At 53.7% G+C, this 17,095-nt stretch overlaps 1 protein-coding gene across 1 annotated transcript; it reads left to right on the top strand.

Annotated features, from left to right (window-relative positions):
* The first annotated feature begins 7,258 nt into the window (after positions 1-7,258).
* Positions 7,259-8,743, top strand: LOC137431162 (cathepsin F). Its single transcript, XM_068122169.2, has one exon. It carries the CDS (start codon positions 7,326-7,328, stop codon positions 8,334-8,336), a length of 1,011 nt encoding a protein of 336 aa, XP_067978270.1. The 5' UTR covers positions 7,259-7,325; the 3' UTR covers positions 8,337-8,743.
* The last annotated feature ends 8,352 nt before the right edge of the window (positions 8,744-17,095 follow it).

Here is a 17,095-nt window from a genome sequence, read left to right as displayed (position 1 = left end):
GGGCACTGCCCTTTTGTGCGACGTCTCCCTCGGCCGGCCTCGCCCCATCGTGCCCGCTGGCTGGCAGCGCCCGGTTTTTGACGCCATCCACGGCCTGTCCCACCCGGGCACGAAGGCCTCCCAGAAGCTGGTCGCGGCAAAGTTCGTCTGGCGTGGCCTCCGGAAGAACGTCCGCGAGTGGGCCAGAACATGCCTCGCGTGCCAGTGCGCAAAGGTCCACCGCCACAACCAGGCCCCGTTGGCCCCGTTTACGGTGCCCGAACGTCGGTTCGACCATATCCACGTCGACTTGGTGGGACCTCTGCCCCCCTCGCGGGGTTTCACCCACCTCCTCACCGTGGTGGACCACACCACCCGGTGGCCGGAGGCCGTGCCATTGGCGGCGACGGCTGTGGCTGATGTCGCGCAAGCTTTCATCGACACTTGGTTTGCCCGGTTCGGCGCCCCCTCGGACATCTCGTCCGACCGTGGCCCCCAGTTCACCTCGGAGCTCTGGGGAGCGGTGGCGCAAGGGCTCGGCGTCAAGCTGCACCGCACCACGGCCTACCACCCCCAGGCCAACTGCTTGTGCGAGCGCTGCCATCGCTCGATGAAGGTCGCGCTCCGGGCCAGCCTCCGTGACAGCAGCTGGGCCAACAAGGTCCCCTGGGTCCTGCTGGGCCTCCGGACGGCGCCCAAGGACGATCTGCGCGCGTCCTCGGCGGAGCTGGTTTTCGGACAACCGCTGCGGGTACCGGGCGAATTCATCCCCGACTCCACGGCACCTTGGTCCGCGACGCAACAGCGCTCCGCTCTTCAGGAGACCGCCAGGAGGTTTGCCCCGGTGCCAACGGCGCACCACGGTTGCCCGCCCTCACACATCGCCCCGGAGCTTCGCACGGCGGAGTACGTTTTTGTCCGGCACGACGCCCACCGGGCACCGCTGCGGCCCCCGTACGACGGGCCCTTCCACGTGCTGGAGACCGGGGACAAGCATTTCACCGTGGACATCGGCGGTACTCCAGATCGCATCTCTGTGGACCGCGTCAAGCCGGCCCACCTCGACCTGGACCACCCCCTGCAAGCAGCTCTGCCTCAGCGTCGAGGCCGTCCCCCGGCGGGTGGACCCCCGGCATGCCCCACCCCCGCTGTCCCGCCACCCCCCAGCCCTGCACGCATCGCCAGAGGGCGTTTCGGCCGGGTCATCCGACTTCCCCGCAAGCTCACCCTTCAGTTGCGCGGGAATTCTGGGGGGACTCGTGTGGCGGACACAATGCCGGCGGATCATAATTCCGCGCACCAGTGGGTGACGCGAGTGACCGGGCGTGGAAGCAAGGCTCGGGCCACGCCCGGAGCAAAGGAGTCATGAGGCTTAGGGGTTTAACTGAAATACATGCCCCGCTTTTTCGGCCGACCGGCCATGCCCGAGGGCAAGGCGTGGCCTCGGGATATATACGCGGGCTCGAAAGTCGAGCCCGCCCAGTGCTTACGTGCGAGCCTTGAATAAAGTGTTTGGTTTTGTTCAACCCGTGGTGGCTTACCTTCTTGGCAAATGAGCTGTGTGTGCATAGCACCACACTATTGAAGTGCGGTGCTATGCGCATGACTTGTTTGCCAAGAAGATAAGCAACAACGCGGGTAACCAAAAAGAGTCTTTATTCCAAAGCTCAACTGTAGCACTGAGGTGCTCGGGGCTGCGCGCCCCGTGTATATCCCGAGGCCACGCCTACCCCTCGGGCGTGGCCGACACCCTCTTGGTGCGCGGAATGATGTCACCGCGCCAGCGAGCCATCGTGCCCGCCACACGCGCCCCCCCCCCCCCCCCCCAGAATTCCCACGCACCTGAAGGGTCAGTTTGCGGGGCAAATGGATGACCCAGCCGAAGCGACCTCTGGCAGCTGGCGGCGTCTGGGATGCCGGGATGTCATCTGGGATGCCTCCGGCGGCACCTGGGATGGGTGCAGGACCGGGGGGGGGGGGTGCGTGCCGGCAGGGCTGGGCAGTGCCGGAGGTCCGCCCGTCGGGGGCCGAGCCACCGGCGGGGGGTGGTCCAGGTCGAGGTGGGCCGGCTTGAGGCGGTCCACGGAAACGCGGTCAGGAGTAACGCCGATGTCGAGGGTGAAGTGTTTCGCCCCGGTCTCCAGCACGCGGAAGGGCCCGTCGTACGGGGGCCGCAGCGGTGTCCAGTGGGCGTCGTGGCGGATGAACACGTACTCCGCCGTGCGAAGCTCCGGGGCGACGTGCGTTGGCGGGCACCCGTGGTGCGCCGTCGGCACCGGGGCGAACCTCCGGGCGGTCTCCTGCAGTGCGGAGCGCTGCTGCGCCGTGGACCATGGTGCCGTGGAGTGGGGGAGGAACTCGCCCGGCACCCGCAGCGGTTGTCCGAAGACCAACTCCGCCGCGGATGCGCGCAGGTCGTCCTTGGGCGCCGTCCGGATGCCCAGCAGGACCCAGGGGAGCCAGTCGACCCAGCCGCCGTCGCAGAGGGTGGCCCGGAGCGCGGCCTTCAAGGAGCGGTGGAAGCGCTCGCACAGGCCGTTGGCCTGGGGGTGGTAGGCCGTGGTGCGGTGCAGCTGGACGCCGAGCTCCTGTGCGACCGCCCCCCAGAGCTCCGAGGTGAACTGGGGGCCGCGGTCGGACGAGATGTCCGAGGGGGCGCCGATCCGGGCAACCCAGGTGGCGATGAACGCCTGCGCGACGTCCGCCGCCGTCGTCGCCGCCAAAGGCACGACCTCCGGCCACCGGGTGGTGCGGTCCACCATGGTGAGGACGTGGGTGAAACCCCGCGAGGGGGGCAGAGGTCCCACCAAGTCCACGTGAACGTGGTTGAACCGATGTTCGGGCACCGTGAACGGGGCCAACGGGGCCTGGGTGTGGCGGTGCACCTTCGCGCGCTGGCACGCGAGGCACGTCCTGGTCCAATCGCGGACGGCCTTCCGGAGGCCATGCCAGACGAACTTGTCGGCGACCAGCCTCTGGGAGGCCTTCGTGCCCGGGTGGGACAGGCCGTGGATGGCGTCAAAAACCCGGCGCTGCCAGCCCGTGGGCACGATGGGGCGAGGCCGCCCGAGGGAGACGTCGCACAAGAGGGCCGTGCCCGCGCCGTCGAACGGCACCTCGGTGACGCGGAGGCCCGTGACGGCGGTCCGCAAGGCCTGGACGTCGGGGTCGGCGGTCTGGTCCGCCACCATCCGGGCATAGTCGATCCCGAGGTGGACCGCGTGGGCAACGGACCAGGAAAGGCAATCTGCCACCGGGTTGTCCTTTCCCGCAACGTGCCGGATGTCCGTCGTGTACTCGGACACGGCCGAGAGGTGACGCTGCTGCCGGGCCGACCATGGCTCGGTGACCTTGGCTATCGCGAAGACCAGGGGCTTGTGGTCGACGAAGGCCATGAACGAACGGCCCTCGAGCAGATGGCGGAAGTGCCGGACCGCCAGGTGGAGCCCGAGCAACTCGCGGTCAAAGGTGCTGTACCGGCGTTCGTGCAGACGAAGCTGCTGGCTGAAAAACGCCAGCGGTTGCCAAGCACCACGCACCCATTGCTCGTGCACCGCGCCCACCGCGTAGTCCGACGTGTCGATGGTGAGGGCGATCGGTGCATCGAGCGCCGGGTGCGCGAGCATGGTGGCGTTAGCCAAGGCGAGCTTCGCGCCCGCGAACGCCGCATCCATCTGCTCGGTCCAAACAACGTCACCTTTGCCCGGCTTCCGCCGGAGGGCCTCGGGCAGGGGGCGCAGAAGCTCGGCGACGCGGGGCAGGAAACGGTGGTAAAAGTTCACCATGCCCAGGAACTCCTGGAGCCCCCTGATCGTGCGGGGGCGCGGAAACCCCTTGACCGTCTCCACCTTTGCCGGTAAGGGGGTGGCCCTGTGCCTGGTGACGCGGTGCCCCAAAAAGTCGATTTCGGCGACGCTGAACCGGCACTTGGCGGGGTTTACGATCAGGCCATGCTGGCCCAGGCGTTCGAAGAGCGTGCGGAGGTGGCGGAGGTGCTCTTCGCCGGACACGCTTGCGACGAGGATGTCGTCCAGGTAGACATAAACGCAATCCAAGTCGCGCAGGACGCTGTCCATCAACCGTTGGAACGCCTGAGCCACATTCTTCAACCCGAAGGGCATCCGAAGAAACTCGAAGAGGCCGAATGGTGTAATGACGGCCGTCTTTGGTATGTCTTTCCGGCCTGACGGGGGACCTGGAGGTATCCGCGGATGAGGTCCACCTTAGAAAAGAAGGACATTTTCACCAACCGGGCGGAAAAGTCCTGAATGTGAGGGACCGGGTAGCGGTCGGGGGTGGTGGCATTGTTGAGGCGGCGGTAGTCCTAGCACGGCCGCCATCCCCCGCCGGGCTTCGGCACGATGTGCAGTGGCGACGCCCAAGTGCTCTTGGAGCGCCGTTCGATGCCCAGCCGCTCCAGCGTAGCGAACTCCGTCTTCGCCACCGCGAGCTTCGTCGGCTCGAGGCGGCGTGCCCGGGCGTAGACCGGTGGCCCGACGGTGGGGATGTGATGTTCCACCCCATGCTTGACGGCCACCGCCGAGAAGGTGGGCCGCGTGAGGGCCGGGAAGCTGGTGAACTCGTCCGCTGCCGGAAGCGTACAGACGAACCTCGCCGGGACCGAACCGCTCAGCAAGCCGCTTGGCGAGCCACTCGGTGAGCCGCTCAGGGAGCTGCCCAACGAACTGCTCAGCGCACAAGCAAGCGAGCTGAAGGTTTCGGCCTGGACGAGGCGTCTGTGCTTCACGTCCACCAACAACCCATTTGCACATAGGAAGTCCGCACCGAGCAATGCCATGGGCACGCTGGCGGTTACGAACGTCCATTGAAAGCGTTGCCGTCCGAACCGCAGGGAGAGGCAGCGCTTCCCGAATGTGCGTATGGGTGTACCGTTGGCTGCAAGCAACGCGGGGCCCCGGCCCGCGGTTCGCTTGTCGGATGTGGAGGCGGGGATAACGCTCACCTGTGCGCCTGTGTCGCAGAGGAAGCAACGCCCGGACAAGGTGTCCGTGACAAAAAGGAGGCTGCCAGAAAGGCCGACGCTCAAAGCCGCTACCGAGCGCCGGCCCGGGCGTTTCCCGAATTGCCAAACGAGCACAGCGGGCAACAATTCCTAGCCTTGTGGCCAAACCTGGCGTGGACATGGCACCAGGTTTGCGGCGGAGGCGGAGGCCGCGGTTTTCACGGTGGTGGTGGGCGGGCGTGGCGGCGGCCACGAGGTGTGCATCGGCATCAGCCTCGGGATCCACGAGGTGTGCAGCAGCATCAGCCTCGGGATCCGCGACGGCCGCACCGACTCTCGCCCGCGTGTCACAAGCCACCAAAAACTTGTCGGCCTCGACGGCCAGAGCGCGGGGTTCCTTTATTTTGGAACCGGCCAACACGAGGCGTACCTGTGCCGGTAGCTGACGTAGAAAGAGCGTCCGGAATTAAAAAATCCGGGGCTTTTTCACCCAGCAGCGACAACATGTAGTCCATCCGGACCGATGGTCATGTGTCACCGAGTTCGGGAAGGTCCAGGAGGCGGTCGGCCCGTTCGCACTCCGTGAGGCCGAACGTGGCGATGAGGAGACGCTTGAGCGCCTCGTACCTGTGGTCGGCCGGTGGGTTCCGCAGGACGGACACGACTCGGGCGGCTGTGCCGGGCCCGAGGGCGGCGATGACGTGGTAATAACTTGTCTCATCCGCCGTTACGCCTCGAAGTTGGAACTGTGCCTCGGCCTGCACGAACCATACCTCGGCCTGAGCTTCCCAAAACTCAGGGAGCTTCACCGCGACCGCGTTGTTTGACATTGGCGCGTTCTGTTGGTCATCGGCGGTTGAACCAGCGTCGAGGTCACCAGTGAAGCGCGGTTCTATGCGCACGACTTGTTTGCCAAGAAGATAAGCAACAACGCGGGTAACCAAAAAGAGTCTTTATTCCAAAGCTCAACTATAGCACTGAGGTGCTCGGGGCTGCGCGCCCCGTGTATATCCCGAGGCCACGCCTACCCCTCGGGCGTGGCCGACACCCTCTTGGTGCGCGGAAATATGTCACCGCGCCAGCGAGCCATCGTGTCCGCCACAATATCTTCATTCTCACAGCTGATCGCGGCCAACCACCGGTCTCTTCTCTCTGGACTGCGAAGTCGTTTTGGGATTTCAAAGAAAGATCGTTTCTTATCTCTCGACAGACTGTGATTATGGCAGCCAAACGCTATACAGTTTCGAGGCATTTTAACTCTATAACAACTGATGAAGACGCATAGGATATGTACAACAAACTGACATATTCTCCGGAAAAAGAACATCCGAAAAAATAGCAAACCGTTCATAAATTCAGTGAAAGCTGCAACGCAACATAAGTAACTGTTGTGTGTATCGCGCATGTATACACATGTACGCACGCATTGCTACGCGTGTTTGCTTTCATCGGCCCTTCGGTTGTCAGGTGTCAGAGGGTGAAAGTACCCGGATGTACTTTCATACCTGGTGTGCTCGTGAGGTACATGTACACATCCGCGAACTGAACATCCGGCCAGGCCGTCGGGTCGTTGATCCACGCACTTGCCGGTAACCGATACGGACAAATTGCAAGGCATTGCCGATAATTTGGTCTCGTATCTCTCTTTAGCTTCGCTTGGAAGATTGTCAAAATAGTTGTAAGACATGCTGATATAAGTGGCCAGTAGTATGTGACGAAAGTCGTAAGTTAAACCGTTGCAACAACACAAAATCTGGCACTTTCCCGCGCAAGTCTGCAAACACAAAGCACACACACTGCAAGCGCGCGGCGTGATTGTTTTCATCGCTCTAGGGCACGTGACGCCGTTACTAAGCGGAGGTGATGTCACTCCGCCCCCACCCATTGCAGGAACTCTCCCAAAACGTCGTAGTTTAAGAAACGTCTTCTTAGATTGTTGAGCGATATTAGAAGTAGGCTATTTAATTAGGTGCATACATCGACAAAAATATAAATTTGTCCTACCAAAAGAAATTTCGGCACAATAGTAAATTAATGAAAAATATGCGAAGGAAAATACAGCCGCGAACTACTCCATCATATTAAAAGTATATACCGTACAAATTAAAAAAAGTGAATAGATAGATATTCGGCGACTATTAAAGCAGAATAGATAGGCGATTACATTATATCTGCAAATTGAAGGTGCTTTACATAGAAGAAACAAAGAATGAGTGTTGAAGGAACCTTCAGATCATTGCAATGAAAATGCCTCCCTCGATCGCTTTTCTACAATCTATATTCATTTCCTCAATTCATTTCCCTTATTTTGTTTATCTTGTTTTGTGCCTCGGTGATCGGTCCAGTGCCTGTCCCGCTCGAACCTTGCTGGCCCTGCCATGGGATGGGTCGTTACTCCTCCGTGAGACCGGTTGTTTGGATCCATATCCTGCTCTTTTCCATCATCGCGGGCTCCGTGCTCGGACATGCTAACCGTCCGTATTTGAACGAATTTCGTGCATTCGTGGCGAAGTACAACAAGACGTATCGCGACGATGCAGAATGGCGCGAACGTTTCGCGATCTTCCAGGAAAACCTGTCCAACGCGCAAGCTCAACGAGTCGTGGACCGAGGTACGGCCGAATATGGCGTCACAAAGTTCAGCGACATGACGGACGTTGAATTTCGGTTGAAGTATCTGAACCCGGCTCTGAAGCACCGCCCGACTCGGAGAACTCCTTCCGAGCCGCCGACCATTGGCCCTCAGCCGCCATCTTTCGACTGGAGAGCCTTTGGTGCCGTGACCAGAGTGAAGGACCAGGGAGAATGCGGCTCTTGCTGGGCTTTCTCCGCCGTGGGGAACGTCGAAGGACAATGGTTTCTCAAGCAGAAGCGGCTCCTGTCCCTATCCGAGCAGGAACTTGTGGACTGTGATAAAACAGACTTTGCATGTGCCGGTGGTTATCCCAGCTCGGCGTACGAGGCCATCATCTCCTTGGGTGGACTCATGGTGGACATCGATTATCCATACAAGGGGCACGAACAGTTGGGTTGTGCCTTCTCCAAGGCCAAAGCCAAGGCTTACATCAACAGCTCGGTGAACCTCCCTTCTGATGAAGACCAAATAGCTGCATGGTTGGTGAAGAATGGACCCGTCTCCATCGCTCTCAATGCCATGGCCATGATGTTCTACACCCGTGGGATCTCGTATCCCTACAAGGTGTTCTGCCTTCCTTGGGACCTCAATCATGCCGTTTTGATTGTGGGTTATGGTGTGGAAAAAGGTGTTCCATTTTGGATCATAAAGAACAGCTGGGGTGTTGACTGGGGGGAAGATGGATATTACAGGGTCTATAGAGGGGCTGGCGTCTGCGGTCTCAACCTCCTTTGTACGTCGGCTGCTGTTGTCCACTGATCTTCAATTGTTCAACTACCGCAGGTGGCGGTTCAATCGCACTCTTCCCTCCATGGCTTTGAGCACCATCTCATGTCATCCCCCATCTCTACCCTTGATCTTTTCTACCCACAATTACTGCCTCCTAACCCTACCCTCTTACTTGCAGATTACTGCGTTTCTCCCTGTGTTCGTTACTTCCTTCACCGATAGTGTCCAACTATGGCCCGACTACCCCACCGCCACCGCGTTCCCTTGTTAACCTCTCCGTTCCCTCACTCTTCCTTGAGCCTCAGTTTTGTACACAATAAGGTCTAGTTTGTCAAGTACATACTTTCATAATTTCCCATTGCCAAGGTCATACATGTAAATGATGTATTTTGCACACATTTTTGTATTGTATACTACATTAAACTGGACAAACAGGTGGTCTTTCTGTTGTCTATTTAATAGGGAAGGCAACATGGACGAACTCGATAATTCAAGTTTGGTGTATTGTGTACATAATTACCAGCTACCTCAGGGAGTACCTGTTTTTACCAACCTCAGGGAGTTACGTCCCTGCTTCATGCGAGTCCCGGGCTCAGCTAGCTCCGGCTGACAGTACCTGGTATTGGCCCCTTGTCCAGGGTAACGGACCGCCACTGCCTTGTGGTGGAAGCCTCTCTGGACTGAGGCTATGAGAAGGACACTCAAATATCAAACCGCACCTGTAGGTCAGCCTGGGCAGCGCTACATCGTGGATAAATGTGCCCATGAAAGTCAGTGGTGGCACCAATTTAGGCATCACTGCGCAACATCTGCTGGCAGCTGTGTCCACCTTGGACATCAAGGGCAGCCGTCATCATACCGACGTGGCCAGTCTGATGCACCTATGCGCATCAGACTTTACGTTGCATTTACTGCACCTGCAGCCAACGATGCTCATAGGAATGGATAGTGGAGAGGGATAGCGCACACCTCTAATCACTTTAATGACTTCTCTGTGCAGGTTTTTCCTGTCATTGGCATCACCAACAAAGAGAAGAGATTCGTCTAAAGTGACGACTCACACCATCATTCACATAGGTGGCAAGTTGGAGGCGACGAAAACCGGGTTGGTAGAAGATGAAAGCAGTTATTTATTTATTATTTTTTTTAGCAGAAGTGGTTCAAAATGCTATTCGAGAGATTTTCAGTGACCCAAACTACACCAGAATACTGAGATAGCCGTTTATTGACGAGGAATGATAAGGTGGTTCCAAGTAAGACAACTTCAAAAAAAAGTTCAAACGCTATGATTGTGGAGACAAGATGTTCACAAGAAAGTTTGGGTGTACACAAAGGGTGTACAAATTCAATCCTTTTTGCATACTAGCACTTCACTGAGCTGCAAGATGGGCGAGAGTCGAGTCCCTGTATCATATGTGTATGGAGAGAGTCCCGACAACTCGCTATATCACAGTCCACAAAGGTGCACACTGAAGAGTGCATGATTTGAGGTGTACAGAGTGAGAGTAGAACAAACACAGGTAGAGAAAGAATAGAGACATTTGAAGAAGAAAATTGAAAGAGAAAAATGGAGGTACACCATCCTCGCTGAATGCGCACATGGCACACCATCAAGAGAGTAGAGAATTAGAAAAGATGTTGCTCTTTAACAGCCACCATTATACCACCTTGTGGGGTCGGCCGGGGGAAGCTTTAGCTTGGCCCAAGTCTTTCACGAACTGGCCTGGCCAGGCCTGATGTTGGCCTAGTTAGGGCAGGAATTTGTAATTTGGTCATGGTGCCGGAGATACTCACCTACTCTTTGCGAAGGACACCATGGGATCTTTAATGTACACCAACCCATGCCGGCAGACAGTTTAACGTCCATCCGAGGGACGGACAGCACACACAATGATGAATCAACCTGCCTGTGAAACACTGGGTCACCTCCAAACTTCTGATCCCTACTCCCCTCTGTTTTACCAGCCGATTGCTCTGAAACTCGATGCAGCCATTCCACTCGATGGCACGATCGATGAAGCTTCTATTTTTTTTTTTCAATTTCGAATCAAGGGCCCCCCCCCCCCCCCAGGGGGAATTACCCCCTCCCCTTCTCCCAGGGTCGGCGTCATGTGGGGGGCATTCGCGGGCCATGCCCCCCCAAATGAGTTATTGTGCCCCCCCCCCCCCCCCCCCCCCACCTGCAGGCCAAGCCAAACTTTGCGTTTTATTAATTAATTTATATTTATCATATTAAAAGTGAAAATCTTTTCGCTAAATGAAATGAAATAAAAACAAAAATAAGAAAATAAAAACACACCCTGTTGGTCATGTTTGCATCAGGTCACATTTGAGGAAGTAGCGTGCTCATTGACGAGGAGTTTAATAAGGTGTGGGACATGGCCACGGCTGCCAGCGCATCACTGAGACCCGCGATCCCCAAACGGAGACGCAAAGCGAACACGAATATGGATGAGTATGTCGTTATGGGAACGACAGGACACAGGGATGATGACGATAACACAGAACTTCAGAGACTGCACCACAACACCATTGATTCAGTGCTTGGAGAGATGGATCACAGATTCAGCGAGCGGAACTCACACTTGGCTCGTGCACTTGTTGCACTGAATCCAGAAAGTGATACATTTATTGATGTAAAGACTGTGAAGCATATTATGGACCTGTCACGATCGCCTATAATTGAGGCAGAGTACGAAGTTGCTAAACAGTTTTTCAGCTCACAAAAACAATCACAGCCAATCGAGGGGGATTGGACTACACGGCACATCCTCTCGGAGTACCACGCACATCTGATCGGAATGCCCAGTGTACTGACTGCTTTCAAACATGCCTCAACATTTGGCGCCTCCACAGCAATGTGCGACAATTCATTCTCCACTCTGAGAAACGTATTTTCGGACCACAGACACGCAATGCTCCACAAAAGAAAGGCCCAGTTTGTTCAGCTCGCGTTTGAGAGCGACCCGAAAATGCACACCTGAGTGGAAGGACGCCATTCTTAGGAGGTTCAGCACCAACACTCGCCACCTGCAACTCTTGTAAAGGTAAGCCATGCGTTTCATTCACTTTATGATGCCAGCCTTGGCTTTCATGATTATTACGCAAAATGTTGAATGATTTTTGGGTCTGTCTGCATTTATTCGGTAAGAGTGGAGAAAAATAGTCTATTTCAAATGATGGTCCAATGACGCGCACAGTGCAGTGAGTGAAAGAGTGAGAGAAAGAAAGAGTGAAAGAGTGAAAGCGTGAGAGACAAAGACGTGGCTTGCACTAAGGCTATATTTTGTGCAGTGTGGGGGCACAGTGCAGTGTGTGTGTGTGTGTGTGTGTGTGTGTGTGTGTGTGTGTGTGTGTGTGTGTGTGTGTGTGTGTGTGTGTGTGTGTGTATATGTGTGTGAGAGAGAGACTTTACAGCATGTTTTTAAATAATTGTAACTGGGTTGGTGTGTTGATTGTTGACGACAAACTTATTATCAAGCATTTACATCATAGATGGAGTTCTCCAACGGCAGTTTGTGCCCCCCCCCCCCCCCCGTGGTTATCCTAATGCCCCCCGATTAGATTTGTTCTGACGCCGACTCTGCCTCCCCCCCCCAAATTTCAGATCCCTAGTTGTTCCTCATTTACCAACTGATGGTTCTGAAACCTGATACAGACATTCCACTCGATGGTCCACAGGATTGCCCGGTCTTGGATTTTTCGATTTCCGATCATGGGGGCTTCCAAGGGGGTTTCCCAACTATCAGGGACGCCTCTTCGCGGGTCCCCTCCAATGCAGTCGGGGGCCAAATCCCCCCATTCTTCCCTGCTGCCCAAATTTGTCAGGGCAACGCGGTCATGGTCAGAGTGCCAATCTGTCCCCATGAAGCAGCCCTTTCTTTCTTGTCTCTCTCCTCCTCTTTTTCTCTTTCTCTCTCCCTCCTCTTTCTCTCTTTCTCTCTCCCTCCTCTTTCTCTCTTTCTCTCTCCCTCCTCTTTCTCTCTTTCTCTCTTTCTCTCTCCCTCCTCTTTCTCTCTTTCTCTCTCCCTCCTCTTTCTCTCTCCCTCCTCTTTCTCTCTCCCTCCTCTTTCTCTCTCCCTCCTCTTTCTCTCTCCCTCCTCTTTTTCTCTTTCTCTCTCCCTCCTCTTTCTCTCTTTCTCTCTTTCTCTCTCCCTCCTCTTTCTCTCTTTCTCTCTCCCTCCTCTTTCTCTCTCCCTCCTCTTTCTCTCTCCCTCCTCTTTCTCTCTCCCTCCTCTTTCTCTCTCCCTCCTCTTTCTCTCTTTCTCTCTCCCTCCTCTTTCTCTATTTCTCTCTCCCTCCTCTTTCTCTATTTCTCTCTCCCTCCTCTTTCTCTCTTTCTCTCTCCCTCCTCTTTCTCTCTTTCTCTCTCCCTCCTCTTGCTCTCTCTCTCTCTTTCTCTCTCCCTCCTCTTTCTCTCTTTCTCTCTCCCTCCTCTTTCTCTCTTTCTCTCTCCCTCCTCTTTCTCTCTCCCTCCTCTTTCTCTCTCCCTCCTCTTTCTCTCTCCCTCCTCTTTCTCTCTTTCTCTCTCCCTCCTCTTTCTCTCTTTCTCTCTCCCTCCTCTTTCTCTCTCCCTCCTCTTTCTCTCTCCCTCCTCTTTCTCTCTCCCTCCTCTTTCTCTCTTTCTCTCTCCCTCCTCTTTCTCTCTTTCTCTCTCCCTCCTCTTTCTCTCCTTCTCTCTCCCTCCTCTTTCTCTCTCCCTCCTCTTTCTCTCTCCCTCCTCTTTCTCTCTTTCTCTCTCCCTCCTCTTTCTCTCTCTCCTCCTCTTTCTCTCTTTCTCTCTCCCTCCTCTTTCTCTCTTTCTCTCTCCCTCCTCTTTCTCTCTTTCTCTCTCCCTCCTCTTTCTCTCTTTCTCCCTCCCTCCTCTTTCTCTCTCCCTCCTCTTTCTCTCTCCCTCGTCTTTCTCTCTCCCTCCTCTTTCTCTCTTTCTATCTCCCCCCTCTTTCTCTCTCTCCCCTCTTTCTCTCTTTCTCTCTTTCTCTCTTCCCCCTCTTTCTCTCTTTCTCTCTCCCCCCTCTTTCTCTCTCCCTCCTCTATCTCTCTCTGACCCTCTTTCTCTCCCCCCCCCCCCCCTCTTTATCTCTCCCTCCTCTTTCTCTCTTTCTCTCTCTGCCCCTTTTTCTCTCTCCCCCCTCTTTCTCTCTCTCCTCTCTTTATCTCTTTCTCTAACTCTGTCGTGGCCCTGACTTTGTGAATGTGGGGGTACACCATCCTGGATGCGGGGGAAAGCTGTGTCTCTCCTGGAAGATCGATCAACTATCTCCATACCGCGGCCTTGTTTGAGAGAACTGTCCAGGGCTATACAACAACAACAACAACAACAACAACAACAACAACAACAACTAGAACAGCACTCAGTGGAGCGCAAACCTCCGCCAGGCTGAACAGTTTATGTTTTATACCCCACTGATAGGCCGGATCTGCATTCGGACCTAAACCAAAATCGAATCGGCTTGTTCTTGTTACCAAATCAACTCATCCACCAGGTTTAGTCATAACTCGTCCATAACTTTAAAAAAATATATTATATATCGCTTTTCGCCCGATCTCTCAAAGGTGAAGAATCACTTAAAATTAAATAATTCTCGTATCCGAATCCATATTCAGATCTTCACCAAAATCGAATCGATTAGTCCTCGTCACACACCCAACCTGTCCACCAAGTTTCGTCCAAATCCGTCCACAATTTTTTGAGATATCCTGCTATGTATCGGTTTTAACTCGATCACTCAATGGTGAAGAATCACTTTAAAAATTATAGTAGCCGGATCCGAATCCGGATCTTCACCAAAATGTAATAATTTCGTCCTTGTCACATATGCTACATATCTGCCAAATTTCGTCCGAATCCGTCCACAACTTTTTGAATTATTTTGTTCACAGACAGACAGACAAACAGGGGTGAAAACATTACCTCATTCTACCTTCAGTGGCACAGGTAATAACAACCACAACTACAACCTCAAGACATGACCGTCAGCCCACTCGGGGCTATATTATTACAGGTTAATCTCTTCGAGAATCGAGATTATGTGACCTAAAAATAGAAAGAGCTTGAGAAGATTGATTGAGTGATTGAGTGCTCTGCTTGAAGGCAGGTGTTTGGCTGCTTAGCAAGGGTTATAGGTCGTTTGCCGTTGCCTTCCCATCAATTGGTCAGGGCAGGAATTTGGAATTTATTCAGCATGCCGGTGATAGCTCGCCTACTTTTGGCGAAGGACACCATAGGATCTTTAACCACCACCAATTAATGATACCAGATGGGACACCCGGCTTAAATTCCACCCGAGGGACGACACACACACACACACACACACACACACACACACACACACACACACACACACAGACACACACACACACAAACACACACAGACACACACACAGACACACACACAAACACACACACACACACACACACACAAACACACACACAGACACACACACACACATACACACACACACTGATGAATCACCCTTGCCTGCCAGTGTCTTGTCTGTATCTATCCTTGCCTTGTGAGCTGTGCGCAGTGACGTGTATGTTATGCCCCGCCCAGTGTGCATGTCATTAGCACTGTCGCTCTTTCACTTTATCAAACTTTCCCCCCTAAATCTAAGATGACAATTACATTGTTGTTTTAGTTCATTATTCTGTTAATGCAACATAATCTATGTCCACAAAGTAAATTCAGAGGTCGTGAGAGAAAAGGAAAACGAAATGAAGATCAGCAGAGAAATGCAACAATTAGATAAAAAGATGAAGAGATGAAAGGCAAAAGTGATGGAAATATACAGATAGAAAAAGATGGAAATGAACACGAGGGATGAGTGGGGATTGAATAAATAGGGCCTAATTATAAGGAGAAAAAATAATAACAATCGAATTGAGCTAAAACTACATTTAAATTGTATTTGGCAATCAAGGAAAAGGTCTTTCTGCCATGTTGATGTTTTTTTAATCATATTTTATCATATATCAACACCATACAATGTCATATTCAATATTTACTCACAGAATGGAACCAACCGATTCGTGGGGAATGGAAACAAAATGGCGTACGCGGCCCACGTGACCAGCATTTTCCGGACACGCCATGTCGGGGCTCCACATACAGAGACTCCAGCTGATGGTTATGTACATTCGTCTCTAAGCTGTTTAGCCTGGGTTCGAATCCCGACCTCAGCTATAAACTGTCATCCCGGTGTTTCACAGGTCGTTCGCAGGTAAGGTGATGATTCATCATTGTGCGTGCCGTCCGTCGGATGGAGGTTAAGCTGGCCGTCCCTTCTGCCGACCTTAGTTGGTGGACGTTAACGATCCCACGGTGTCCATCGTAAAAAGAAGGCGAGTTATCGCCGGCACCCTGTACAAGTTACCAATTCCTGTCGTAAGTACTGCTGCGAAGGAAAAGGCAAACCACCCACAGTGAGTATAACTCTTACTAAGAATCTGCTTCGGCAGCACCGCCGCTCTGTATCACAGTGTACGGTACCGTACAGGTACATCAGAATCAGAGGACTTCACTTCCTCACCTGGATATTCCATATTGCCTGTATGGACTACAGGGAGTCCATAAATTACCGGAATAATTAAATAAATCAATTGGGATACAACGACTCGGTTTGATTGATGCACGTGATGTGAAGGAACGTTAAACAAAAAATATTTTTTTTGCGTTTTCAGATGTTACCTGTCACCTGTCACGCGTGACGTCACAGTTCCTGCAAATGGCGTCCCCACGAGAAAGAACAGTGTTGCCAGGTTGGTTTATAGAGACCAAATGATGACAAATGCTACATGATGAACTTCACAATATATCGGTAAATGTATAAAAACAATCACAATCGAATCCTACCATTCGAAATACTCGGAAGGTATCAATAAATGTCACATTGAGAAGTCCAAGAGGAAATTTGAAATCGCATCCCGATGAGGATTGATTTGGGGGTGATGGCAATATGGTGGATGTGAAGAAGTGTTAAGGGAGGGTCACCAGACTCACCAAGGTGCCCTTGCCTTTGTTTGGGTTGAGCTCATGATGCCAGGCACACAGCAATTGGAACAGAGTGGTACCTTGCGTATCGGCTAGAGGTCGCAACAGGTGAATCCTTGCGGGGGCAATGGAAGCGAAACATTGTGCTTTTGAAATGGTTCCTACTTCCCGTCCAATCCGGGTTTTGACGATACCGTACTAGAACGGGTCCACGGTTTTCAGCAACAAAACGGGCCAAACCCGCGCGGACGTAGTGCGTCACTTTCCAGTTGCCACCCTAGTTGTATGCGGTTGCACTGGCTATGTGCAGCTGCACTGTACTTCTGGTTCTGGACAACCGAAACTTGGCCTCGTTCTCGTATTTTTAATACTAGGGCATGCCCGTACTAATGTACTATATATATGCCCGTACTATATATCTATCTAAAATTATATCCCCCCCCTCTATTTACATGAAATGGTTTGGTCCATTCGCAACGCCAAAGCGAACGGCGAATGGCTTGCGAGTACAGTGACAATCCCCCCCCCTCTATTTACATGAAATGGTTTCGTCCATTCGCAACGACCACAGAACCCCCCCCCCCCCCTCTATTTACATGGAATGGTTTGGTCCATTCGCAACGCCGGCACACGCGATCGTTCGCTGCTCTCTGATTGGTTGAATCGTTTTTTGGACATAGCTCGGTAAGTAATTGTCCGATTAATATGAAACCTTGAAAAGGCACATCCTCGGGTCCCCAGCAATATACCTGGCAAGTTAAAAGTATATCGGACCCGTGGTTGTCGAGAAACAGC

The sequence above is a fragment of the Myxine glutinosa genome, chromosome 7 (assembly GCF_964187855.1).
Source record: "Myxine glutinosa chromosome 7, kmMyxGlut1.1, whole genome shotgun sequence".
In the NCBI taxonomy this organism is placed as follows: domain Eukaryota; kingdom Metazoa; phylum Chordata; class Myxini; order Myxiniformes; family Myxinidae; genus Myxine; species Myxine glutinosa.
This window is presented reverse-complemented; position numbering and strand designations above follow the sequence as displayed.